Below are 27,933 nucleotides of genomic sequence, written 5' to 3'. Positions count from 1 at the left end.
TATATATATATATATATATATATATATATATATGTATATATATAATAGAGCCAATGTTTCTCATCACTCATGGACTTTAACTGAATCATGTTCTTCTCGCCAGTCTATCGAAAACAAGGGGGGGAAACAAAGCCATGAATATGTTTTTATATTATTTATCTATTGTTGGTCAGTTGATAACGTGAAGTTCTGCACTGTTTTGTAATCACTCTGTTTTGTAATCACTCCGCTCCCAACCACTCAGGAGTTTCTTTTTGCCACTGCCAGCTTGCTGAAAGAAAAGAGCTTTCAGTTCTCACCGTAGTAAAGATAACACCGGCCGCTGAAACTTGAGGCTTCTATTGAGGCTCCTTTTCCCTGTTTTGATGATTGTGGCAAAACGCCAGTTGGATGAATGAAAAGAGAAAACTGTCGATCCGCTGCCGTGGCTGACCCCATGCCTGTCCTCTCCACAGTGTCTCTCTTACTCAAACAAAACGGAGGCGTTGTGTCCGTTAAAGCGCAGCATGGGCCACAAAGCTTTAACACTTTGTGTAGATCGAACACGGTTACTTCAATGACCTTTTCTTCCCCAGACGTTTTTATTCTGTATTCTGTATATTCTTTTTTGATTGCCAATGTGCTCATAGTTGCATTTACAGGCAATGGAAATGATGTTTTAATTACATTTTTTTATTTTGCTATTACAGATGTATAGAGTACCTTTCTCCGGGGTTTCATGCACACAGAATTTAAATGCTTCACATCAGAAATAGATTCTGTATATTGTGTGTGTGTGTGTATGTATGTATATGTATGTGTATGTATATATGTATATGTATGTGTATATGTATGTGTGTGTATATATATATATATATATATATATATAACGCTTTTTGTTTATTATCAGGTTTGAGATCTCGTTGAGTATTTTCTGTGTATACATGTAATAACTGAAAGTGCATGCACTGTTACTGTGTTTTATCACCAGGCTGATTCGAAGCTGAGGGAAGAGGAGAAACGTGCGCTGCGATACCTGGAGACGAGACGCGACTGCAACTCTGTACAGGCAGTGAGTGTTCTACAGTTATGTTATTATTTAATTACAATGTTATACGTAATGTTGTTCACTCTCTTCCAAAGTGCAACTCACATTAATGCAATACTCATTTTTATAGCAGTTTTTTGTTTTAACAGCTGTAGTTTTAATCTCATGTTGATGCGTTTACACATTTTTTTGTTACTTAGATAACAACTTGTATATATTTTTACATTTATTTATTAAAAGAACAGTTTCGGGAAATATGCATAACGGTATTTCCTTTGTTTCCGACTGTGAGATTAGAAGTCTATGCCTTGTGTTCAGTCAAAAAACAATTAGAAATAAAAGAGACCCGCTCTAGCACATAACAATCAACAAGTTGTTGTTTTTAAACAAACAAATCAAAAGCATAACAATCAATCACATTTCCCTAAATTCTACATTTTATTCCTGTACTGCACACATCTCTCATCTATTTCCGCTGCATTGTTCGCCCCTCTGTTTGTGTTCCCAGTTGATGGAGTGTTGCGTCAATGCGCTGGTCACATCATTCAAGGAGACCATCTTAGCCGAATGTCCAGGCATGATCAAACGAAATGAGACAGAGAGTGAGTACGGACGGACTGCTCCCACCAAAGGCACAGCCAGCTCAGGTTTGCACCAGGAAGTAGCCCTGACCAAACCCTCTTACCCAGCATTGTGTTGTTGTTGTCGCCACTACTCTTGAATGAACGTGTGATGGTACACTGAGGATTGTTAATCTCTCAGAAACATGAAGCCGCTCAGAAATCATTCTTTTTACCTCCAAGAACCTGCCTTAGAAATGTCACGTTTCTATGTTTTATACAGTATCACAATAATCAAGTGATGACCGTACATGAGTGCATTGCAAACAGGAACTGCTAATCGCTAATTCTGCATACTTTTAACGGTGCTAATTTGCCAAAATATAAACTAATACAAATTGTTGTAGTCCTGAAGATCAGACTTATTTTGCTGCTGCTGAGTAGCTTTTAAGTCACTTTGAGGATTGTTTAATTATGGTTATATATGTACAGTATATATTTTGTTCAAATGAATGTTTACAGAGCTGGAAAGAAAATGCTTTATCAAGTATTGCAAATATTTTATTCCAACATTAAGCCAAATACATTTCACTACAGAAACAAACCTTTTCTTGAGAAATATACCCATGTTTTTCTTTTTATTTAACAAAACAAACCAAAGTCCAAAGTACTTAAATAAAATACAGTCTATAATTTGCAGGTGACAGGTGCCTAAAATCCACTTTAACTTCTTAAAACAAGCTTTAACATTTTTGTTCCAGACATTTTCATGATTCAAATGTAAATTACTATAATAAACGATCTTAACATTATGCTGCTTGCTTATGTAATTTGATTTGACAAATGGACAAAAGGGGGTCCATGGTAATGGATTTTAAAGTAGCTCATCACCTGCTTGTTTCATAATGCACAATTATAAGCTCAGCATTTACTGCTTTTCCCTGCACCGCAGAGCTGCACCTGATGTTCTCTCTCATGGACAAAGTGCCCAGCGGCATCGAGCCCATGCTGAAGGACCTGGAGGATCACATCATGAGCGCCGGCCTGGCCGACATGGTGGCCACAGCAGAGACGATCACCTCTGTGAGTCTCAAATACACATTTGTGATTCGGGTGGGAAACTGACATCTGATGAATGCAAGTTGAGTCTTGATGTTAAAGGGACAAAATAAACAATTATGTTTTTCCTCTTAGCTGTAGTTCTATTTATCAGTCTAGTGTTGGAGATGTCGGCCTCCTCTCGAAGGCATGTAATGGAACTAGATGGCACTCAGCTTGTGGTGCTCAAAGCGCCAAAAAAAACAATGTCAGCAACATCTCTCTTTTTGGAAATCATGACAGTGTTACTCAGGAACATACACAGACGTTGTTGTGAGAAGTTTCATGTAGGAACTATTTTCTCTCTACCGGACTACACCCACCAACCATATCACCGCGCAGAAGGAAGCGTGCACATATGCTCAATACTGCTAGCTCATCTAGCACCATTAGGCGAGCTGACGTTACAGCTCAGGCGAGGAGGACGCAGTTAATATGAACATGTCTCGCTGTAACGAGCACGAGCCTTTCGTTCAGGAGTAGGTGTAACTTTTACTATCTTGTCTCACGCATAATGCACTTATATGCTTGTTTACACACATACACAGGCTCATCACATTGACCGGTGTCACCTTCTGTTCTTTGTTTCAGGACTCTGAGAAGTATGTGGAGCAGCTGCTCACCTTGTTTAACCGCTTCAGTCGGCTGGTGAAAGAGGCCTTTCAGGACGACCCTCGCTTCCTCACAGCTCGAGACAAAGTGAGCTGCACTTTTACCAGTATGGTGTCATTGTGGTAAACGCTTGTCATAAGATGTTTAAACTGACCACAGTCCTGTTATCCAAACTTCTTTTGCAGGCTTATAAAGCTGTTGTGAATGACGCCACTATATTTAAGTTAGAACTTCCCCTGAAACAGAAAGGGTAAGAGATGCTCCTTCTATAACATTCAGCTTTTGCCAAAGGCGATAGTGTCTGACTGCTCTAGTTTTCCTCTTGTGTGTTTACAGGGTTGGTCTGAAAACTCAACCAGAGTCCAAGTGTCCAGAGCTGCTGGCCAACTACTGCGACATGCTCTTGAGGAAGACCCCACTGAGCAAAAAGCTCACATCTGAAGAGATAGAGGCCAAGCTCAAGGAAGTGGTACGTTTCAGGAGCCCTGGCTTCATTGGTTAGCATTGTAACGAGACAAGCGTAGAGTGGTAGATCCTGGGCCGCATTTTAGTTCATGTACATGTATGTGCAGCGAACTAAGCTTTTAATCTGAGCTTCAGTGAACATCTCTGTGCTCTTTCCTTTGCAGCTGTTGGTGCTGAAGTATGTGCAGAACAAAGACGTGTTCATGCGCTACCACAAAGCCCACCTGACCCGTCGACTCATCCTGGACATTTCAGCAGACAGCGAGATAGAGGAGAACATGGTGGAGTGGCTCAGGGTGAGATCCCTGTGTGTGTGTGTGTGTGTGTGTGTGTGTGTGTGTGTGTGTGTGTGTGTGTGTGTGTGTGTAATGAGTGAGAGTATACCTTCAACTAATCTGAAAAAAAAGTTTCTATTTTACATCAGTAGCATTAAGTGTAGCCAAAAACTTGAGGAAGTATTTATTTTACCACCTGTAAAACAAACTGTCTATCTGTGGTGTCGTGTATCCTAACAGGAAGTAGGAATGCCAGCTGACTACGTCAACAAGCTGGCCAGGATGTTTCAAGACATCAAGGTGTCAGAGGACCTCAACCAATCTTTCAAAGAAATGCATAAACACAACAGGCTTGCTTTACCAGGTAAGCGATAGATGAGCGTCTCACTCGCACGTAAAGGGATAGTTCGGATGTTTTGACGTGGGGCGTATCCCTTTAATATACATGGTGCTGGAGATAGTTCAGCATGAAGACTGGAGTGCGGTGGCGTCTCCGTGCCCTGCCAAGTAATAATCCAGCACATTTACATTAGATCACATTTTTTATTTCGCCGACGCTTTTATCCAAAGCGACCTACAATAAGTGCATTCAACCAAAAATTGCAGTGATCACGCAAATGCATAACCTTCATCAGATATGCTGATCTACCTTAAGTGCTCCATTCCAGGAAAATAGGAGAAAGAAATGTTTTTTTTTTTCAAATTTTGTTGAGGTGCGGCCTTGAGTTGTGACACAGATGAGTTTTCAGTCAGTGACTGAAGATGTGCAGAGTTTCTAAATTTGATTAGAAACAAAGTGTGACTTTTGTACACAAATGTCATGCAACCACGATGTCTCTGTGTGTTCCCCTCGCAGCCGACTCGGTCAACATAAAGATCCTGAATGCTGGAGCGTGGTCGAGGAGCAGCGAGAAGGTCTTCGTCTCTCTACCTACCGAGCTGGAAGATTTGATACCGGAGGTCGAAGACTTTTACAAGAAGAACCACAGTGGCAGGAAGCTGCACTGGCATCACCTCATGTCCAACGGCATTGTGAGTACAACAGCAGTGCAACCCACAGCAGTTCTGTTTTGCTTGTTTCTTCGTGAAAGAAGCTGGGAAAGTGTCTAAACAAAATGTCGTTCGTCCAGATAACCTTTAAGAATGAGGTGGGCCAGTACGACCTGGAGGTGACCACCTTCCAGCTGGCTGTGCTGTTCGCCTGGAACCAGAGGCCCAGAGAGAGGATCAGCTTTGAAAACCTCAAGCTAGCCACTGAGCTGCCGGACGCGGAGCTGCGACGCACTCTCTGGGTAAACGGATAGCGTGTTGTAAGAGAAATAAACCATGAAGATAAATCTGGTCATTTGGTTCCATCATGATTCTCACAAATGTGTTTTTGAAGTACAGATGCAGTGCCGTAAGTATTGTGTTTTAATATTTGACGTAGCTTGATTTCAATCTGTTTTATTGATCCAATTATTTGTTTTTACCGCTTCCCTCTGAACCGTCACGCTTTTCTCACTCTCCCAGTCTCTGGTGGCGTTTCCCAAACTCAAGCGGCAGGTGTTGTCGTACGACCCGGTGGTGTCTTCACCCAAAGACTTTGCAGAAGGAACACTATTTTACGTCAACCAGGAGTTTTCTCTCATGTAAGTAAAAGTTATCGGTTCTGGGACCCCCCCCCCCCCCCCTTCCACCAAAGCTGCAACATGTCCTCACACGTAAATCCTTTACAGCTTTAACAAATCAAAATAAATGTCATACTAGTGACCCATGCATGAGCATGCACCGCCATTCTCCGACCTGCAGATTGATCTGCATATCACTTTTGTGCAACACGCACCTGGTCGTTGGGTGCTCATTGTGCAAAAGAAATATTTTGTTACATTTTTAAACATGTTTATGAATTTAATTTGCATCGAATAGTAAAGTCAGTATAAACTACAGCAATGTTGTCTGCAACTGTAAACTTGTATCCTACATTGATTTGTTTGTGTTTTTATTTAAAATCTACAGAAAAAACTCAAAGGTTCAGAAAAGGGGGAAGATTAACCTGATTGGCCGGCTGCAGCTCACCACAGAGCGAATGAGAGAGGAGGAGAACGAGGGCATCGTCCAGCTCAGGATACTAAGAACACAGGTACAGATATGAGCTCGCAGCATGCGGGTGAAGATACTGCAGGTCTCTTTCATTGTGTAACACCACCTGCTGAGAATACATGGTTTCCCCTTCCATTTCCCACCGTGGAGTTTCAACAGACACCCGTGTTTGTATTAACTACAATACAATCCATCCGTCTCACGGTTTCACTTTGTGACCAGTGTTTTTCCTCTTCATCACACCGTTGTGTTTCCGCTCTCCAGGAGGCCATAATCCAGATCATGAAGATGAGGAAGCGCATCAACAACGCCCAGCTGCAGACGGAGCTGGTGGAGATCCTAAAGAACATGTTTTTACCACAGAAGAAGATGATCAAGGAGCAGATCGAGTGGCTGATCGATCACAAGTACATAAAGCGGGATGAGACCGATTTAAACACCTTCATCTACATGGCGTAGCACAGCACAGCGGGATGACTCGCGTTGACTTTGGTTTCAGTGGATCAGGCCTGATGGACACTAGGATATTTCCAGGCTCCCCGTCCTCTATTTAAAATTACAATCCATTCTTGTGCAGGGAGGCATGAATTTAAGACTGATACCTATTTAACAGAAATGGAACTTCCTGCCTTAAAGTTGTACAAAGAAAAAGAATAATTGCAGTGGGAGTCTGCACCAAGTGGTTCTAACTGTTTTTAGATTGAGGGAGTTTCCTTTCTGTCCAGATGGGGCTGTTAATCTGTTAATGGTCTGTTTTTGATGCCGCGGTGTGTCGTCTGGGCAGCTACTGCAACACTTGTGCAAGTCTAAACGGCATGCCGACAGGAAAAGCTGAGGAACTTTGGATCTCGAAATATCTGCAGTTCAGTTTTCATTCCACGTCAAACACCAAGACCACCCGAACCTCGAACAAAACGCTGCCCTCTTACCGAGCCAGCGGGTTTGTGCTGTCGCAGCCCTCTGCGGTCACAGCTAAAGTGATCAAACACTTAATCCGGACATTCAGTGTGTATAAAGAGCCAGATAAGCACTTCACAGTTTGCAGGACTGAAGCAGACGGCCAACTCAAAACCCCGCCAGGCCTCTGTCCTTGGGTAAAAAAAATAAAAAATAATAGCATATTGCTATAATCAAGAATCCATTTACCTCTACCGAACGTACCCAGGGACAAAGGTGGTGTTGGGAGTCGAGCTTGGAGCTCAGCTCGTGTTTGTGACGGCTCTCTTTTCTGCAGGAAGCCTGGGGGAAGAAGCTGAGGTCAGTATTACATGTGGTAAATACTACTCAGCTTGAGCAGAGTGTACCATGAGATGTGAATAATGAAATAAACAGCACCTTATTATAAAAACAACAGGCTTGTCATTCATCCTAGCTCAGCTGAACATTTCCCCACAATTCATTTTTTTGCATATAAATTAAATCGTTAATGTTTTATCTTTCAATATGTTTTTTTCTAAGAGGGCACCTCCATCAATTTCACACTTAAAGTAATAACCAAGAGTCATATGAGAAGACTCATTACACTCATGACTGTATGGTAAATGTGAAGTTAGTCGGTTAGCTTAGTTTCGCATTAAAGACGGGAAATATGGGGAAACGGCTGGACTAGCATAGTTAATTAGTTTTTTCTACAATTGAACAAAGCTAGGCTAGTTCATTTTATTTGTGAAATCCTTAATGTCTCCAGTAGCACTTCAGGGAAAATCATCACCAAAGTATATATTTTTATTACACAGAAATAGTAATTAAATAGTAGGAAAATGTCTGAAATTGGAAAAAAAAGAAAGTAAACTGGAGCAGGAAAGAAATGAACACTTTCTATGACGCTAGTGTCTATAATGCATTAAGAACATGTATAGTTAAAGTTATAAACACTCATGAATATCATGCTTTATAACAATAAAAACACATGGTAATGCATTTTTTGATTACCTGCGAAAATGACCATTTATTTTACAACAATATGTGTCGTTCCTAGATTTAGCAGTTAAATGACAACATTGATGCCACTCTCATAATTTGTTTGTTGAATGTGAAGCTAGCTGGTTAGCTTAAAGTAAGAGGAAACGGCTAGCCTGCATTTGTCCCGCACCACTAATTAACACATATCTCATATGTTTAACTCGTGCAAAAAAACAAAGCAAGAATTTGCAGTGTCACTTGGGTTACGTGAGGGAAAGTAAATGTACTGGTTGCCTAGGATGGGATGGATCATCTGAGCACTTTGGATATCTGCACCAAATTTCATGGCAATCTATCCAACAGGTGTTGAGATATTTAACTAAAAGACTAATCCTGCTGGTGCAGATTGAGGAAATGTCAGGATCGTTAAAATCAGGATTCAACAGCTGTTGAGATATCTCAGTCTGGACCAAAGTGGTGGTCTGGCCGACAGAAAAACATCCCCAAAGCCAAAAATCGTTCTGTATTCATTCTTTAAAGTGTTTAAGACGTTTAAGATCAAGATGAACAGTTCATAAAAACGACGACTTAGAAAGAGTCAATATCTAGTATTGTGTGCTTGTACACAGTATTTTATGCATTGTATGAATATATTCAGTGGATAACCTCCATCTATACAAATATACTGTACACACACAATCTACTCTCAACACTCATTTGCATATTCTGGAACACTCACCTCATGATAGAACGTTTCCTCATGTTCCATGTTCTGTTCACCACAGCTTAAGAACACAGTTCAGGTAAATTCGCTGAGATAGTTTCAAGCATTGGATCGGCGCACACTGAATTTTTCGGATTAGAAACTTCTTCACCATCCTAATGGACAAAGACTCTGCAAAGAAGACAAAGGGCCACGGATCTCCGGCCCTTAAAAGAAGTCCAGGTAAGTGAGAAGTCCTGGCAGAAATCTGCATTCATTGGATTCAATTGATGTTACACTTTGTTTTTCTCATTTGTAGAGCTCAATGTCGGCACATCTGAACAAAGTGCAGCGCCTAGAAAGTGCAGCTGGACAAGGGTCCGAGACGATGGAGAGGGACCACAGAAGGAGGAGAAAAAGAGCCGACTTGACCTCGTCCAGTATGAAAAAGAGTCGGCGTCCATCCCAGCAGACTCTGGTAAGCTGATCATGTAAAACTGCTGTTGGAAATGTATCCCATCATCAGTTTACTGAACACAGGGTTCAGACAGTGGTGGAAGATGAACTCAGATCTTTAGCAGAAATGTACATCAGCTGGGGCGTTGGTATATTGATTCAATTCACCTAAATTACAAAGAAAAACACATGTTCTCCCTCTTTTAATATCGATTTATGCAGATAGTCTGATTTTCCCTCAGGTTTTTAAATATCTGTCTCTGAGATTTTTGCTTTTGCCTCGTTGCAACAGAGCAATTAAATTTTTGGTGCTGATATGTCAAAACTTGAGACCAATGTATCCGCCTGACAACGTACTTTATGCCGATATTGTAATCCAAGCAGGTTAAAAAATAAATTAAAAAAACTATGATGTTGGCCGATATTGAGAAAATTTAATTGTTAATCAAGAGGGTCACATCAAATTCAAAACTGATCTGCTATAAATGATGAGCTATTGCTTTAACTAAGAGGCAGCAGAGCGGAAACGACTCTTGTGTGTTTTGGGAGACATCGAATGACGGCCCGTTCTTGTCAACAAACTGATGTTCCTCTGTTTTCTTTCCTCATCTGTAGAAAGCTGCAACACATCTGTGGAGGATGTGAGCAAGAGGGGTGATAAGAGGAAGGACGTCAGTGATGGTGACAGACCAAACGGGACGAAGATCAGGCTGGACCTAAAGAGACTGAACAAGACCCCAAACAGGGCACAACAGGTCAGTAGTTTGGCTTTATTATGATCAGTGTAAAATCATAATTTAAATTAGGTATAACAAATGTGGGAGGGATTCATATTAGAGTTTAGGTAACATAAATGTACCGTTACTCACAAATGCATTAAAATAAAGAATGTATTTGTCTGTTTAGCACTTGAGGCCAAATACTTATAGCTGGACAAACTTGGCGAAGGAGGATGTGGATCTGTATTTGCTGGCTACCGCAAAGCAGATTATCTACCTGTAAGTGTTACACACACGTTCTTGCGCACACACACACACACACACACACACACACACGCACACACACATACCATTTGGACAGGAAGTGCTAACCAAAGTCTTGTTTGTATCTCGTAGGTTTCCATCAAACACATTCCCAAGAGAACATTATCTGCCAACACGTGGTGAGTGAGCAACACCTGCTGCTGTTAAAGTCTGCTGTATTCAACACTCTGTTTCTGAATGTATTACGGATGAATCATGTTTCTCTCTCATCTCTGTTGTGATGTTTCAGGACGATGATGGGAAAGAGCTCTCTGCGGAGGTCGTCGTTATGTTAAAACTGGCGGCCGAATCAAAGGGGACGTCGGCACCCGTATCCCTGCTGGACTGGTACGATCTGGACCAGGAGCTGATCCTGGTGCTGGAGAGACCGATCCCTGCCGAAGACCTTTACGACTACATCAAAGTTAACGGAGGGTCCTTAGACGAGGAGGAAGCCAAGGTAAGCTGCTGTAGTCGGCTCAGAGTCACAGCCATGAAAACATGTCAGAACATCCTCCTCTCTGATCCCTCATCTCTCTCTTTCTGTCAGACGGATCATACTGAAACAGCTGGTCGAAGCAGCAATTTACCTGGAAAAAAAACACATCTTCCACCGGGACATTAAGTCAGAAAACATTTTGATCGAGAGCAGCTTGGACGTCCTGCGAGTTCTTATTGACTTTGGTCTGAGCTGCTTTGGCGAGAGAGAAGACAGTTATCACATCTTCTACGGTAAGATGTCTGGCTTTACGCCTGCTCTTCACTAACTTGTACCCATCTGTGACTTCTACATTCAAACAAAGCTCCTCATCCTCACTGTCTTTTTATTATGTATATTCTAGGTACTAGCATCCCCCCAGAGTGGTTCAATCATGGCATGTACAGAGCCGGACCCACCACAGTATTCCAGATAGCTGTCGTCCTGTTTGAAACCCTCCACAGAGGTGTACAATTCGATACCGTCAGGTTTTATACAGACAAGTTGAGAATCAACAACGAGCTCTCCAAAAGTAAAAAAACAACATAAAGATACATGATGGCAGACACAAATCTGGTAATTTTATTTCACTTTCTGATGGATCACCGGAGCAGTCGTCCTCACCTTTACTCTCCTTCTTTCTCTCCAGATTGCCAGGATTTGTTACGGACATGTTTGAAAGTAAACCCCGATCACCGTCCCACCCTGAAACAGCTCAGCAGTCATCCATGGCTCCAATAGACCCAATAGAAAGTTGGACTCTGCTGTAAAAGCTTGAATAAAATTGTTTTGTTTTTTTAAATGGCTTTTTGTGTTTTGGCCAATCACAGATTAGCGTGTTTCCTCCAAACACCACTTTATTGTCAGTCCTGCAGGTGTCGCTGTCAAAGCATTTTAATCAGTATTTGAATCATTTTTTTCCAGAGACTTCTAAATAATACTGAGTTTTAGAAATAATGTATTTCAACCAATTACTCTCATTTATATTTAAATCTTCCTCTTCTCTCTCTGGTTGACACAGAGCTTTACACCATCAGGACACCTTCTGTGTGTTGTTGATCAGTGATCAGTGGTGGTACTCAAGTACAAATTTGATGAACTTGTTGAGTATTTCTATTTTGTGCCAATTTATACTTTAAACTGAGCTCCACCCCGACCAAGTGCATTAGTAATTAGTTAGTTAGTAGTACCATAATGTATTTAATACTCAGTAAATTATCTTGTACTTCTTCCACTACTGGTGGATGGACAGATATATTTAAATACTAATACCTTTACTTTGTAGTTTTTTTAATACGCAAATATTGAGACATGTCAATAAACCTGGAATTCAGGTAACTGGTGACCCCGGTGCCACAGCTGTATTCTCAGTACAGATAATTCACATCAACGTAGAACCTTTACAACATGGACTTTATCACAAAGTTACATTTAATTCAAGCCATTTTTCTGCTGACAGGATACATTGTTGCTGCATGCGTTTTGAATAAATGTGCAGGCTATAACTAATAGTACATATTAAAAGGTTAACAAGGCAATATATTGAATCAATATTTGTATGCAGTATATAACCAGTGTTTATACCTGGTATCCAAAACAATCCTGCCTTTATTGTTATTTCTCAAACATAAATATCAATTAAAGCTCAGATATATCTTCTTAGGTGTTACATATGGGCAGCGTTGAAACTGGAGGGCTGTAATTAGGTGGATAGTGTTTCCTTAATTACAGCATATTGCATCCTCTTGTTATTTCTGACAAAGGGGGATTACAGCGGGCCTGTTAGCTGGGCGCATGCTCAGTCTGCAGCATCCCCCTGTCTGCGTCCCGCCTGAGCACCACTGTCATGTACTGGCAAAATAAATATTACACTTCCTGTTCACACCTTCAAAATAAAAATAACAAATCAGGAGTTTGTAAACGTGTGCGCCAAAAGGATGTAGGATGGAGAATTGCACCCCAGAAAATAAAAGGTGCATTCCACACTTGTGTCCAAGTGATTCTAACACACAATATGCCTCAGATCAAAGCTACAACAGAAGTAGTCAACTAAGTATGCAGTGTAATGAGGATGCCTTGTTGCATGTGAAGTGATCACTTTAACTGAACACCTATAACTCTAGACACCAGAGAGGCCCAGAGTGAATATAGGCCGTCTAAAGCTTTAATCTGGCCCTAATTTAGGGAATTGGTTGCAGGAGGAGCCAGGCCTGGGGTTGCATTCACCAACACTATGGTTACATGATACTGTTATTCACCTGCACCAGGGGAGCTGAGTTTACCACATCAACACCAAATCAGAAGCCATGCACTTTTTGAATTATGAAGTCCAATGTATACGCCGTTCTATATTATTGCAATTCACCAATAACAGTGTTGGTGTAACAGATACAAAAGCAGCGGAAACAACAAAACTCACTCACACAGTTAGCTTTTTTAATTGATCGGATAAGACGTGCTAGATAGCTAAATTCTGCTCATTTACATATCCAGCAATTACGGATAATTAGCGTTTATTTTGTCTGCTGTTTTGTAACACATTTGGGTTTTTGGTGCCTTTTTGGTGATTTTTTTTTTAACTGAGCCAACACAGAGTGATACAAGGTATTCTTCTTGTTTTTGGAAACATTGGAACAAATATCTGTATGTTTTTTAACCACGAGTGACTTGAACTGCAATCATTATGCGTCTTGGTGTCCTCGTATTGTATTGTATTTAGCTTTTTATTTTGTTGTTTTGTTGCTTTATAGACTCATGTGTCTGGAAATTAAGTTGAATAATCTATGGTAGAAATACAATTACATTTTGGCGAAAAAACGCTTATTTTTTGCAAATTTGAAATCGGCAGAAGAGCACTTCCGTTTTCCGTGCCGTCTTCCTTCATGGCAGCTTGACGCTGCTCGGGTGAGGAGAGGAGAGAGAGAGAGAGAGAGAGAGAGAGAGAGGAGCTCCACCAGGGAGGGAGAGAGCGAGAGAGAGAGAGGGAGCGTGGTGAGGAATCCCTGCAGCCCCAGGAGAGTGAGAGCCGGACCGGCTGGACCCCCGGAGGAGGACCCGAAAGAGAATCACGTTGCCACGAGAGAGGCCTCAGATCAGGTAACCGCGGCCGTGAAACAGCTTCATCCGGCATCCCCGGGCATGCAGGAAGGCTGCTGTAGATGGAGAGAGGAGGCGACGGTCGGCGAGCCGCACGAAGCGACTTGTCAAATCTCAGGAGATCCGAGATGCGAATACTTACCGTCATGTGGCCTTATGTGGCCTCTCTGTGCAGGGCTTGCTGAGCCGATAACATGTTGAGAGGGATGAGAGGAAATATTCATCAAACAACTGTATTTTACTGGTGTGAAATCGGCTATACATTTTGCGCAATAATAGCGGCATATTGGATGTCAAGGCTGCTGGTCCTGCTGTGCTTGTTTGTGTTTGTATTCTGCTGAGCTTTTGTAAGTTCATTGGGTATTGCAAAAGGTTTTTTTTTTTTTTTTACTATACTGTGTCAATACTGCGTTTTTATTATTACAACGCACAGCAAAAGATAGACCCAAAGTTGCCATTAATCTATACAGGATCCATATCTGCCAATAACACCAGTGGAGCATTCAGGAGCACCGATATCTTCAAGCTCATAGTTTGGGAACAGAAAACCAAATGACTGAACATGTATTACTAGACATTCTGAAATCAAACAGGGACTTTATTTTGTGTCATGCTTTGGACACCGTTCCTGCCTCTGTCTGACGCTGTGGAGCCCTGGCTTCCCCTGCATGAGGAGTAATACATTAATAATTTCAAGAAGTGTATTGTTCTGCAGAGCTAGAGAGGACTGGTGCACATTTATAGTCCATGCCCCTGTGCCCCTGCTTGCCAGGTATCATGGTTTAAACAGTGGAGTCTTAAGACTCCCAGAAGGTCTTGTTTTTCAACACGAGCTAAAATCATTCAAATGGTCAGAGAACTTTCAACAGCGGCTGATTTAATAACAGATTTTATTCTTACTACTGTCATCCAAATACAATGTGGAATAATATACAGTCCAAGTTAATACTAAAATAACAATAATAATTTGTCCAGATAGATCTTTAAAATCAATTCTTATCAAATAAGGGTTGACCCAACTGTGTCTCGATCTGGGGGTCTCTCAACCTTAATGCACTTTAGTAAGATTCTAAAGTTCAAACATTGTCGAAGCATAATTGTCTCACCCTAATATGTGGCATTAATGTTCATGAGAGAGAGAGAAATCAATACACTACTTTAATCAGCACTCCGATATTGAGTGCAACCTCATGCTTTATAGTATTCCTGCAAATACAGTAGTTTATATCTTGTTATTTAACCTGTTCTCCCTCACGTAAACATATCTATGTGAGCTCATAGCAGCGAACTGCTTGTGAGCAGAGAAAAGTGACTTGTAGTGTCGCGTGTCATGGCCAAGCCTACTGAAGATACTGCAGAGAGGAGATCACGATACTGGGAGGACGGGGAGCTGGGATAGCCCTCCTCCCTGATGAAGAAGAGGAGGATGGATGAAGGATGGTCTGGCGCACCCCTCCCTATTCTCTCTCTCTTTTCTCTCCAACTCTGACTCTGTCTCACCCCCTCTCTCTCTCTCTCTCTTTACTGGTGCATTACTGCTCACTGTTCTCCTCTCTGAGTGTAATCAGTCTGTCAGCAGTAGCAGACTCAATCAGTCACTCCCCCACCACCAACACCCGAACGCAGTCCTCCCTGATCTCTGACCAGTGCACTGCCAGATTCTGCCGCTGCCTGCGGTGCACATTAATGATGTGCATGCTGCACAGTTTTGTGAGCGGTTCTGATCATTACATCTAATCGGGAAACACACTTTCCTTGACAACAGATCCCTGTGACATTCTTTTTCCGGGGACTCAAAGAGTAGCATGCGGTGTCTCTTGTTCCTTATCATTAATGCCATCATAATTATAGCCTCTAATGTACTTTGTCGCTAATGTTTGCATCAATCTCTAATTCTATAATCCTGCAGCCAACATGCACTGTGTCTCCACTATGTGTGCAGATCTATCCACTGGATTGATTTGTCACTTGTGTTTGCATTTCTTAGCGCGAGTTAACATTGCGTTGTGCATGCTTGCTGTACATCAGTATTGAAATGGTCACCCCAGAGAAACTCAGTAGCCTGGAGACACTAGCAACAACATGGCAACATCCTACCCAGAATAAAACAGTTAAAGTAACAGGCTCTCCCTCGTGATGCCAGGCAGAGTGTGGAGAAAATTGTTTAAGTGTAGGCAGACACACCATTATCCTCTGGTAACACTGCCTCCCTGGATATAAGTAGATTTGACTTTTTTTTTTTCAGTCCAATTGATTGGTCAAAAGGAAGGGTGTCTGTCTCGGGCTGAACACGCTGGTCCCTCTCAGGGTTGTATCACAGGAGCTGTCCGTGGTGCTGTTCAGTTTGTGGTCCTGGAAAGCCCACCATCTGCTTTTTCACTTTTTCCCTTTCTTCACCTCCCCTGATTAGCTGCATCAGGTATGTTCAGCCAACCCAGACCAGGCATCAGGTTGACAAAGATATTTTAGACTGCTGCGTAGTGATAGGCCGGTCTTAATGTACTCAGATTAATGTAATGCAATGTAGAGAGTGTGACAACAATACAGGCAAACTCTGAACTTAAGATCCATGTTTGAATGGAAGCAAACAAGTAACAATCAGAAGTTTTTCCTTATCCGTATGCTGTACACACATTGTAAAACCCCTTGAGGCAAATTTACTTTTACTTTACAATTACTTTATAAAAGTCACTGCTTCAGCTTTTGGTTGCTGAAACAAAAACAACATGTTTGCCATTGTTAGTCAGCACAGATGCCTGTGAGTAAACAAACTCCAACGCACTAGCAGCGCTGTCATGTGCACTGTCGTCTGCTTCTGACTTAAACAGCAAGATTAAATCACTAATGCGACGAATGTAAAACATCTATTTGAGGTGCATGTTTTCCACATTTTGTAAAATAATTTGACTATGTTAAAAGAGGTTGTAATAGCACCCTCTCCCAAAAACAATCAAACATGTCTCATAATTTCATAATTCGTGGCTTGTTAAAAATGGCGTGGAGTGACTGATAAGAGGGGAGAGAGTTTTTAGTGATGGCAGTGCCCTGTTAGAAACATGCAACAGTGAGGACATCATCATTAAGTCTGTCTTTGATGATCCTGTTGAAAGTTGGATAAATAGTATTTATTATTATTTCTTTACAAATCTTTTTTGTTTCTGTTTTTGGTACAATCATTGCTGAACAATCCCGGTAAAATGTCCTCGTAACGTCAGAATCTTTCACTTACTTTATGTGTAAATGGGCAACTAGTTGCCAACAAGTTTGACACGTCAACTTTAAAAGGTGACGGTCGGTGCCCCCCCAAAAAAAGAGTTATTGCAGGATTAAAAGAAGTTTATAATCAAATGGAACAATATCAATTAATAACAATCTTTTGAATTAGCATTTCCACATAGGTGCTGCTGTGTCTTGAGGCTGTCGAATTTTATTTTCGACCTCCGTTTGATTGCGGTGGGGCTTCTTCTGTCACCTCTTTAAGTCTAGTTTGTGAACTCCATGCCTACACGCCACTGCCTGTTGCACGTACACGTACACACAAATAGTGTCACATCAACATCGGAAGCATCTGTCATAGAGAGAGAAGTGTGCTCGTTAGCCATACATCGCTTTGACAGTCGTGTTGTGAGGAATTCTGTCGTTGTACCACTCCCCAAAACTCTGTGGTACATTTGCCAGTGTGCTGCACGGTACCATGCTACAGCAGTAAAATGAGATGAATGTTGACATCTGCTGACCAGCAGTTTCTCCTGCTCAATAAGGCTAGCATGGCAGAATGAAGCAAGGGCAGCTTGCAGTCTGGACTGACGCTCACATTCAGTCATTTGTTCGCGTGTGTTGTTCAATAGCGGCAAAGATCATGGATGGATTCTGGGACTGGGAGTGGTTTATCAAGACCGCTTCGGCCTTTAGCTTCACAGGATGACTGGCTTCTGTTACTGCTCAGTAAACAATCAGCGAAACACAAGCTCGGCACAGCTGGAAATGAGTAGAGAGTAAGCATTATGAATTATTTGTTATGCTTGATCAACAAGTTGGAGCTGAAGTGTAGCTGCTCATTAATACACACCGCATTACACACTGTATTATGTGTCCACAGTGCTCCCATCTGCTGGAAGGGGCACTTTGTTTCCCTCTACTGCGCCTCGGAGTGTTGATCATTGATTGGACGGCTTTTCCCTCCAGCTTTTCACCTCTCTCCAATGCAGGAGCTGTCATTTATGAATCATGACTCAGTTGTTTGTTTGTTTTTTTGGGGGGGGGGGCGTCTGCATCGTCTGTCAGTCATGAATTAGTTAACATTTCATCATTATTTCATCCTCGGCAGAAGTTTTCTTACCCTGCAACATATTATTTCTCACGGTTCAGCATGCTTTACACCGTTAACATCGTCTGCCGTTGATGGTTATGATGTGCAACGCTCTCACTCTTTGTCAGTTCACTTAAATTTGGCGATAACTTGGTATGATGAATGACGCGAGTGCTGTCTTGCCAACATCAACCCTTTCCCAGCCACTGCGTCTCTCGTCTGTCTTTATTGCCCATTATCTCTGAAATATCGTAAACAAACTGGCCACTTTTAGCCACTTTATGAATAACCGATTCCTTCCAGCCTCCTGTGGTTTGCTGCAGTCCCGTTCTTCCTGTAGCGTGGGCAGTTTGTAATGTATCTCCACTTTATTCCTTTTCCATCTCTCTTGCCTCCCCCACGTGTAGGTGAGCTTGAAGTCTTATATCATCACAGATCACGTCCTCACAAACGTCTGTCTGCAGTCCAACAGTATTCTCTTCCCACATCAAAGCGTCCGTATCCACTTATATGACTGTTGAACATTTTGTGCTCTCACTTTTTGCGACGCTTTAATCATCAATCTCATTTGAAAGGATATCGTTGAATGTCGTGTGACAACTTGAGCTCAGAGACGTTGACTCAGGGTCTTACCTGGGCTTTGGGTATCGGCCAGTACTGATACGAAGGCAGTGCATGCATACCAGATCTACTCCCTCCGTTCTTACCTTTTGCAATAAAAGCCTTAGACGTACAATATTTGCAGGCGAGTATTTTTGCATTTTCGGGTTGTTAATTCGCCACGCCCCCGGTGTGTAAGGCCTTAAGTCTGGTATGCAGAAGTTGCTGGTAAGATTTCTTTAAATGATGCAACAGGCAAAGACTTGTTTACATCACAGAGCAGAACATTCAAGCATGGATAACTTTCATTTAGAGCAGAGATGCTTGACGTGTCCAAGATTGAAAAATAATTGATTCAATTAATTAATCATAACCGGAACAACAGAACAGGAGTGTCGATCTGAAACAGAGTTACGTTTGTCAGTTACTCAGTCGATATGAAAAATACCTTCAGAGGGCACAGAGATGATACCATTTAACCAATTACAAACAAGGAACATTATATGTGTTGTTGTTTTTTACCTCATTGTTTTGGATTCTTTATTTCCAGCAGCAGCAGGAGGCTGATTTCTGCAAAAGAGATCAAAATGGGGGTAAAAATATTGGTCAATATTGGACTTAAACACGACTCCAAATGAATGCTAATATTGCTACATGCCTGTTGGATGTGTAAACAGGCAGCTGTTGACATCAAATGTTAGATTATGTGCTTCTGACAGTGCCGTTACGACTGGAACACTGGAGGATTGGGCACATTAGAATTCCTCGTTAAATGTGTTCATACATACAACGTTTATTCAGCTGTAATTCAGAGTGGCGCTTTGTTGTTGTGCTCGCCACAGTAGTGAAGGTATCCAGTGCAGCAGCTTCTCAGGATTAGCTCTCTGCAGGTAATGCTGTTTGCCGTCCACCTAGGCCAAATGACAGCATGGTTTTCCCCATTGCGGTCACGTGCCAAGACACCAGGCCATCTGTCAGATTTAGCTTCCAACTGCGACCTCCTCATTCCCCCGGGAATTTACTTATCACTCAGTCAAGAGTCGGCCAGCTTGTTAATGCTCCTGTATTGTAGTTACTGAATATTCCCTTTAATAACGGTGAAAGACTGCAGACTCGAGGCTTTAGTTAATGCTTAAAACATAGAGCAGGTGTTATTTTACTTTGTTTGGGTGTTTTAAAGGGATCTTCTAATAGGGGAGACTCCTTTTAACCATATACATATTTGATCATAGTGATAAATGCATCTTTTAAAGCGGTTAAATGTGTATAATTGTTATATATTTAAGTGGATATTGGAATCTAGCTGTATTGAGTGCAGGTTTCAGTTGTATAATGCTGCTCCAAGCCGGCTGCCAGCTTCACAGCCTGTTTGCATTCAACATGAGTCCACAGACAGAGCTGTATCTCCTTGAATAATAGGAAAAGTTATTTCTTAATGCTTTCAGGTTAATGATATTTGAAAGGTTCCGTCTCTCCATTCTAAGTTGCTCCTGTTGCACTCTTGATTCGGCATCTCTCCTTTTGCTGCTCACTTCATTTTCCTGAGATATTAGATGACATTGAGCACCGCTGGGAGGTGAACAGGTCGACTCAGCCCAATTAAAGAATACTTTATTTGATAGCGCTGCTTGGTAGTAATGTGGCATTAAGAGACTTCGTCTGGATTTGCTTTTATTACTTTGCTGTACCGCAGCGTGCCGGTTGGAATGGCTGATGAGTTTTAGATTATAAAGTAATATTATGTTTAACATATTGTTATTTCTTCAGTTTTATATTGTTTCATGCCGAATAACTTCATTTGTTTCTGTGACTAACTGCTGAAGCCAGAGCTCTGTTGAACCTAGACTGTGGTATCTGCAACAACGTCATTATCAATTAATCTGCGGATTACTTACTTGATTCATTGATTCATTGTTTGGTCCATAAATCAAGTTCATTTATATTGTTCCTTATTTTGTCTGCACAGTTGAAAAGATATTTAGTTTACTATCACACAGAAGGCTATAAAAAACTAGAAAATATTGTCCTTTAAGACCAGATAAATATTTTACATTTGTGCTTAAAAAAAGAGAGCTGAGAGCTGAGCACGAGTTCTAGAGGAGCGATTCCTCCGACTTCATATGAACATCTGTCCTCCGCCTCGCTGCTGGAGCACAGCGTCGGTCAGAAGCTGAGTCCTGTCAATACTCAAGGGCCTCAAGCAGTGTTGGGCTATACTGTTGTGTCATCTACTTGATTTTCATTCATTTCATTATATTCATTTATGTAACTAAAACTACTTTGTTAAGAAAAGATTGTGTTCACTGTTAAAAAAACAGAAGAAAGGATTTGTGAAGCCGATATCGATATTTGAGAGTTTAAAAAAAATCATTTATCTATTGACAAATTAGCAATGAGCTAGATGGCTTTGAAGACGGCACACCTCTATTGATCTGCATGTAGACGTGACCTCTACCACTGCTTAAGAATTACAAAGCTGGCCTCCAGAATCCTCATCTCCACACATCAAATTATACATTCAAATTAGGAAAATCTCATCCAGAGCAATTTAAAATAGAATTATGTCCTGAGACTTAAATCAACCCAGATACCCACCCGACCTGTGTTACAGTCAGTTCATGGTAATGTCAGATCTGCACACCGTTGGGTTCAAATAAAGTCCAACTGGGATTAAGAGGAACCCTGTTAAAGAACTTTAAACACGGTATTAAAAACATTACTGTGTGGTTGAGCAACTCATTGGATGTCTTTCAAACAGCTATATTTATTCAAGTTACTCACCAGAAACTACATTTCACAAGTTACATACAGCGTTATAATTTACCTCCACTTAATACAAATCTTTACTCAATAGAGCTCGAATGCTCCGTTATTTAACCATGCAGGACTGTGCTGCCCTCCGGCTGCTAACAGCTAACGCTAACTAAACTCTCCTCCTGACGATATCGACATGGATTTGTTGTTCATAATGTAGCTTCATCAGGGAGCGTTTAACCACAGGTGTGTAAGACTAGTTTTCACTCGGGCAGGATGGATGGATCGCGTAGCAAACACGTGTTGTTGTAGTTCCTGTATAGCATAAATAAACTGTTAAATCATATGATAACACAATATTGGATCGGTGCATAGATTCACGTCCTCGCCGATATACAATCCAGCATTTTTGGCTATAAATGCAGGTACTACTATCAGTATCGGAATAACTCTAACTTTATATACAGAGAAAGAATGTACAGTGAACAGGTATTAAATTGCATTCTATGTGGTATTTAAGATTAATTTAATTTGGTTAACACTGCAGAAAGCCTGTGATAATTAAGTTAAAGTTTAAACTTTTTAACCTCTGACAACTGTGATTAGAGGAGGTGCTCTAAGTAGAAACCGCCAAGAAACATAATGTATGTATTTAGTCAGCCTATAAAGAGTCCAACCTTGCTGGAAACATTGTTGTTGAGGCGTTCAATGACCTGAGAGGCTTTGAATGTCTAGAATAAAGCTCATGTCCATTGTCAATAGTTCTGGCTGGCCAAAGGTATTGATCATGAAATTAAATGACACGGGTATATGACGAAGTATGCAAATTACTGACCAACAAATAATCAGCCATGAATAATTTTTCTCATCTGAAGAACATATCGACTGTGCAGGACTTGTTGATTATGGTGCTCGAAGTGTGAAAGCACAGTTATCTCTCTCTAAGTGTGCAACTAATGAGCATTATATTTATTATCAGTTGGATTCACTAAATGATTAATTAGTCATGTAGGTCTGTAAATGTTTATAAATTAAGACTGAAATGACCTGTCTCTGGAGAGGCACTATAGTAATAGAATAAAATGTAGGTTAAACGATGGAGAAGTTTGGGATTGTCCAATGTTTCTGTATTGATTATGCCTTCTATAGCTCCATCTTAGTTGGTCCTCATGCTGACTCACCAGTCCCACCGAACGCCCTGCTGGTATACCGAGCTGATCAATGTGTACATGGCTCCTTTAATGCATAGCAGTGATAATTAGGCCCTGGAGGATTTCAGTGAATTGACGGATAAATCATTTTGACCCAGTGAATCCAGGCTGTGCTCAAGGCAGCAGCACACATCGACTTCCTATTCCGACAGAGCTTCCACTGTCAAAGTTTTAAAGTCCGCTGTCAGTCAGCTGTGTGTGAGTGAGTTGAAGAGCAGAGGTGTAGGGAGGGAAATTGGTTTCAAAGGGGAAGTCAGCTACTTGTTGAAAATAAACCAGTGTTCTGTGATGAAATACAGCGTTTAATAAAAGTCTGATGCTATAATAGTGTGTACTATGTGATGCATAAGTCCGGGCTGACCCGTGTCCCTCCTTATCCTTTCAGGGCTGCAGTATGTTCACTTCAGTGAAGGCCTTCGACGGGCAGCAGTACTCCACCCTGAAGAGGCAGTGCTTGCAGAGCGGCCTGCTCTTTGAAGACCCCCGCTTCCCCGCCATCGACGACTCGCTGCTTCACCAGGGCAACAGGATCGGACGCGTGGTCTGGAAGAGGCCTCGGGTAAGTCCGTTTGTTCAGCTCCAAAAAAAATCTGATTTATGGTTTGAGGCTGCTGATGGATCTTTTTGACCATCATCAGACCCCAAAATCTTCAAATGATGTAGTTCAGTATGGAGGTTGGTTCACTACACAATAAAAGCGTAGTTACCTATAATGATTATCTGATGGATTCCCAAGTGTTTGGGACAAAATTACAATGGGTGCTTATTTATTTCTATATTTCAGATGTAATGTATTTTTGATTAATAGGATATGATCTGCCAAAGCCTTTATAAATATATGTTCATTAGCTGCATCATATCTGAGCTGAATAAAGTGCCTCAGCAGAGTAACTAGAAGATTGTCCAAGAATAGCTTCATAACTGTTTAACCGCGAAACAACAAGAACAGACTGACACAGAGAGAGAGAGAGAGAGAGAGAGAGAGAGAGAGAGAGAGAGAGAGAGAGAGAGAGAGAGAGAGAGAGAGAGAGAGAGAGCTGTGAATAAGATGAGGACGGTGTGCTGATGCACAATAGACGGCATCACCCAGATGTTCCGATCACCAGGACAAAGAAAAAACAAACCCTGAACCCAACTCCTCATCCTTGATGTTTTTAAGCAGCCTTTGGACTCAAAAGCAGAACGTGATAAAACAATTAAAGAAGTAATTGCCGTTAATTTGCATAAGTGAAACTCCTCCTATTGTACAATAGCCTATATTTATAGCCTATTGAGTTCTGGAAAAGTAGGTGTTTGCTGTTCATACAGTGTAACACAAAAAGTATTTTGCCTTGTATTTATGATGAAAATGCTACTTCAGCCCCCAGCAGGAGGATCGTGTCTGTCTGGGGCGTTAGTAAAGGTTGTTCACCCCTGATGAGTCTGCACGTCTAGTCAGTAGTCATCCAACGTTTCTCCTCTCCATTCTTTAGTGCTCTTGTACGAGCCGGTACTGTATGTATATTTCAGTGGCAGACGATATCAGATGCAGGGCCTCAGGATTTAGTGAGCCAGTGTTATCCCCCCTCACACAGCAGGCTGTGGCTCTGGATGGAGTAACCTCCTTCTGCCCGTGTTGCCGCTGCAGCAACAGCCAGCGTGCATTGCCATGGAAACTGGGTCACACAGATTATATGTTTTGGTCCGTGCTGATGTCAGTCATGCAGACTGAAAACGGGAAGAAGTCGAGGGCAGAAAAAAAGCAGGAGGAGCTTCCCTTTCATTTTTCGTCAGGACAGGATTTGTGTCTTCACTGACAGTTGGCTTATGTCAGGAGGTTAGGAACAGGAACCCTCAACGGGCATATTTTTAAAGCGTTTTATTGAAACACACTTACTGCAAGGTAAGGTTGTTGTTGTTGTTGTTGTTGACTTGGATCAAATTCTAAAGCTACTTATCGGTAGTGAATTACAAAAACGGCTAAATGAAACTTGCTTTAGTCATTAGAAGCCCAATCTTATATCCAGTAACATCTGAGAAGATAAAAGTATTTAAAGAGTTCAAATGGTTGTTCAAATATAATAACAGACTCCCTCAGACAATATCAATATCTGTCAAATTTCAAAATTAAAGCCCTATTGAATTTCATATGTTCAGATCATTTTACTATAATGATCACATTGGTATGATCATACGCATCAAAGGCTTAAATCAAACTAGAGAATTCTAGAGAAAATATGGATATATAAATGATATTTTAGTATTAAGCCTCATTTTCTGATGCTGTTTTCTGTTACTGATTACATGAAGACAACAACAGAGTCATGTCATATAAACAGATGAACAAATACTCAAAGAAAAACAGGTCTGTAGTACTGCTAGAGGTCTGAAATCCACAGGGAACCTTTAATCAACAGTACATGTACATAGATGTACTTTAGGCTGCAACCAAAGATATTTTCATTATCGATTAATCCTTCGATTATTTTCTAGATTAAAATGTTAGAAATGTCCATCCCAGTTTTTCAAAGTCCAAGGTGATGTCTTAAAATGTCTTGTTTTGTCAGTGCAAAACCCCAAAATATTCTGTGTAATGAATGAATGAATGATATAAAACCGTGAAAAGCAGGAAATCTCCATATTTCAGAGGCTGAAAACACAACTACCTCCACTTCTACTTCCTGTATTAGCACTGAACGTTGACGGCGCAGAATCATCCAATATGTAGGCGATACTGTGTGTTCACTGTACAAGCAACACAGCAACAGGTGACAAGTCAACGGAGGCCGGTGACATGAAGACAACAGACGCCTGGCACATGTTGTGCGTGACAAATTAAAGTTGAACCGTTGTTGCTCATATGTTTTTGTTTCACCCTGTTGTGTTTAGTCTAAACATGTTAAGTGGACTGGTGGGGAACCGACTGTCCTGAAGGGCTTCAGTGATGCTGTGATTGATGGGCCTCTTAATATTTACGAGTTGTTTTATGTTTTAGCTCCGCTTAAGTGTTAGATAGATATAGATCTCTATAAATATCCAAATTGTAGACATGAATTTCAGTGTCGGCTTCAAAAGACTCTGGAAAATATTCTCCTCTTTAAAAGCCTGTCAGCGGCAGTGAGTGGACGCTGAAAAGAACCCAGAATCATCCAAACTGGTAAATCATTTCCGTGGTTCTCAGCATCACTAAGAGGCATTTACAGCTCATACCACTTCTGAATTTTCAATAACCACCAGCAAAAACATTGCAGTGATTTATTTTAATTTCTTCAGTTCCCATTCTCACATAAAATAGAGAACAAATTACTTTGTTTTGACATCTAAAGTTCCCTTAACTTGGGGCATGCTGACTGCCATCTACTGTAGGTAATACACTTACAATGGACGAGTGCCTCATACAACGAAAACACCCAAACTCTCCATTTAATCACAACTCTCCAGCTTCTGGTTATAATGTTTACTCGGGATAGGAGTGTGGCGGTTCTGAAATCAAGACTGACATCATGGCACAAACGTCCGTGGTCTTGTTTCACGGCCTCCCGTGTCTTCACCGTGACCGCAGCCGGTTGGACTCCTGTTACGTTACGAGGTCTCAGGACGGCTGCTAATAAACCTGAGATGGAAGCGCAACTTGTTAGTTTACTAATGGACAAAGTCAATTGTCAGCAATATATTTAAATGTATGCAAATTTGATTGATGAAGTTAGTTTACCTCGATGTTCTTTAGTCTTCTTGAAATGTTCTTTCAGTTGATTTAATAAAACCCAGACAGTCCCCCCCCCTGCTTTTTCTTATTCACCCGCCACCAGTAACAGTCACGTTTTCCAACGCTGTGAATGTGAGGATCAGAGAGGTTGTGTTATCAGTGGGAGGGTGAAGGTTCACAGCCCCCCCCCCCCCTCCAGAGGTTGTTGTGCTCGGTGTTATCCTTGCTCAGGTGTGTCTCGGTGATATTTATGGCTGCGATGAAGTCCTGGTGGCAGAGCGTGCGAGCATAAAGAGCAGTCTCTAATAAAATGTTCCCCCTCTCTGTCTCTCACATTGTCACTCAGCCTGTCTGTCTTTCTCCTGCTGCCCTTCTCATCCCCCCCCCCGTCTCTTCCGTCTTCCACTGATTTGTGTTTATTTATGGCTTGACGAGACGAGGGTGGGGCGATATGACGGTACATGCTGCGAGACAAAGGAAAATGTTTCAGCTGAGCTTTCTATACCATCTATACTCATGGGAACTATCCATTTAATGTTTCTGAATGTATCAGGTTATCATTATAACATTTAGTTATCAGTTCAATTCAGTTACAGTGGGCCGTTGACTCTGTTTTTAGTACCACAGCGATCCCTGTCCTCGTGTTACTTCTAAGACAAAATATAAAAATGATCCCATGAGTTCCACGGAATTAGGTATTTAGATTTTAAGCACTGGTATTAGATAATTACTACTGATCAGCAAACACCTCGTATTTAGGTATTGGAATTTGTAACAAGGGCCCGAGCGCATTCCAATGACTTGTAAATAAATGTTTAACTAGATTTGTTTCATGAATCTGATGAAGTATTATGGTTGTCGAGGTATTTAAAAGTTTATCACAACTTGGATCTTGCCCAGTCAGTTTTGACGTTGTACTCTTGGAACTCTCTGACAGTCAGCTTCATGGGAAAACCTTTTAAACGTTTACCCAAGCAGGCCATTGTAAACATCCATCAGTGTGTACAGACCTACTTCCTAGTTCACCTTTGAGCTGCTGTGCTTACTGTAGTTTTTCTCATCTTCAGGTTTACTTATGGATGAAGTGGGATTTTATAGATAATTTGGCGAAACTGATCTCAGCAATTTGGTGACAGCAATGTTTTCATAAACAATTAAAAGCTGGTCAAACCAGAATCTTTGCAAAATCACCACATTTATCAACATCATATTCATTGTATTCAATATCGTATCTTCAATATACCATTTTGATGAGCTGGTCACCATTTTATCTTGTATATGAGTGTTGTGCTTGTGGCTGGTTGTGTGTTTACTTGTGTGGCTGATGGTTCCTCACACAGGCTGATGGATGGTGCTGAGGAGTTCTCAGTAGCTGGGTAAATGATTAGGCTGTGCTCAGCCACAATATTCACATTACTCCAGTGTCTGCAGGGCCGGGCTGGGATCGATACTCTATTACTCTTCCACCTGAGCCAATCCCTGGACGGCGGGCCACCACAGGGAGCCCCCGCCGCTGCTCAAACTCCACCGATCAATGCTGTTGCGGACAGGAGGGGAAAAAACGTGATTAGAGATCTTAACTCTGGCACGGGTCAGAC

General features: G+C 41.4%; 2 protein-coding genes and 1 pseudogene across 3 annotated transcripts in view; all 3 read left to right on the top strand.

The window, feature by feature from the left end:
* The window catches only part of cul5b (cullin 5b), an 11,276-nt gene extending 3,806 nt beyond the window's left edge, over nucleotides 1-7,470 (top strand). The window contains exons 7-19 of one of the 2 annotated variants that reach the window (XM_031868971.1): nucleotides 971-1,051; nucleotides 1,536-1,629; nucleotides 2,540-2,670; nucleotides 3,277-3,384; nucleotides 3,483-3,547; nucleotides 3,634-3,766; nucleotides 3,927-4,058; nucleotides 4,278-4,401; nucleotides 4,894-5,069; nucleotides 5,168-5,329; nucleotides 5,550-5,668; nucleotides 6,036-6,159; nucleotides 6,384-7,470. In XM_031868971.1, coding sequence (XP_031724831.1) covers nucleotides 971-1,051; nucleotides 1,536-1,629; nucleotides 2,540-2,670; nucleotides 3,277-3,384; nucleotides 3,483-3,547; nucleotides 3,634-3,766; nucleotides 3,927-4,058; nucleotides 4,278-4,401; nucleotides 4,894-5,069; nucleotides 5,168-5,329; nucleotides 5,550-5,668; nucleotides 6,036-6,159; nucleotides 6,384-6,578 — 1,644 coding nt within the window. In that variant the 3' untranslated portion in view covers nucleotides 6,579-7,470. Of the gene's footprint in view, nucleotides 1-970; nucleotides 1,052-1,535; nucleotides 1,675-2,539; nucleotides 2,671-3,276; nucleotides 3,385-3,482; nucleotides 3,548-3,633; nucleotides 3,767-3,926; nucleotides 4,059-4,277; nucleotides 4,402-4,893; nucleotides 5,070-5,167; nucleotides 5,330-5,549; nucleotides 5,669-6,035; nucleotides 6,160-6,383 lie in introns of both variants that reach the window. The other variant, XM_031868970.1, reaches the window with a different exon arrangement.
* A 1,433-nt stretch (nucleotides 7,471-8,903) lies between these two features.
* Nucleotides 8,904-11,421, top strand: LOC116395251 (serine/threonine-protein kinase pim-1-like; annotated as a pseudogene).
* Nucleotides 11,422-13,633: 2,212 nt separating this feature from the next.
* capn5b (calpain 5b) overlaps nucleotides 13,634-27,933 on the top strand; it is a 39,740-nt gene continuing 25,440 nt past the window's right edge. Inside the window, exons 1-2 of the mRNA XM_031868976.1 lie at nucleotides 13,634-13,776; nucleotides 23,036-23,209. Coding sequence (XP_031724836.1) covers nucleotides 23,045-23,209 — 165 coding nt within the window. The 5' untranslated portion in view covers nucleotides 13,634-13,776; nucleotides 23,036-23,044. The remainder of the gene's footprint in view (nucleotides 13,777-23,035; nucleotides 23,210-27,933) is intronic.

The sequence above is a fragment of the Anarrhichthys ocellatus genome, unplaced genomic scaffold (assembly GCF_004355925.1).
Source record: "Anarrhichthys ocellatus isolate YVR2014 unplaced genomic scaffold, GSC_Weel_1.0 scaffold45, whole genome shotgun sequence".
Taxonomy (NCBI): Eukaryota; Metazoa; Chordata; class Actinopteri; order Perciformes; family Anarhichadidae; genus Anarrhichthys; species Anarrhichthys ocellatus.
This window is presented reverse-complemented; position numbering and strand designations above follow the sequence as displayed.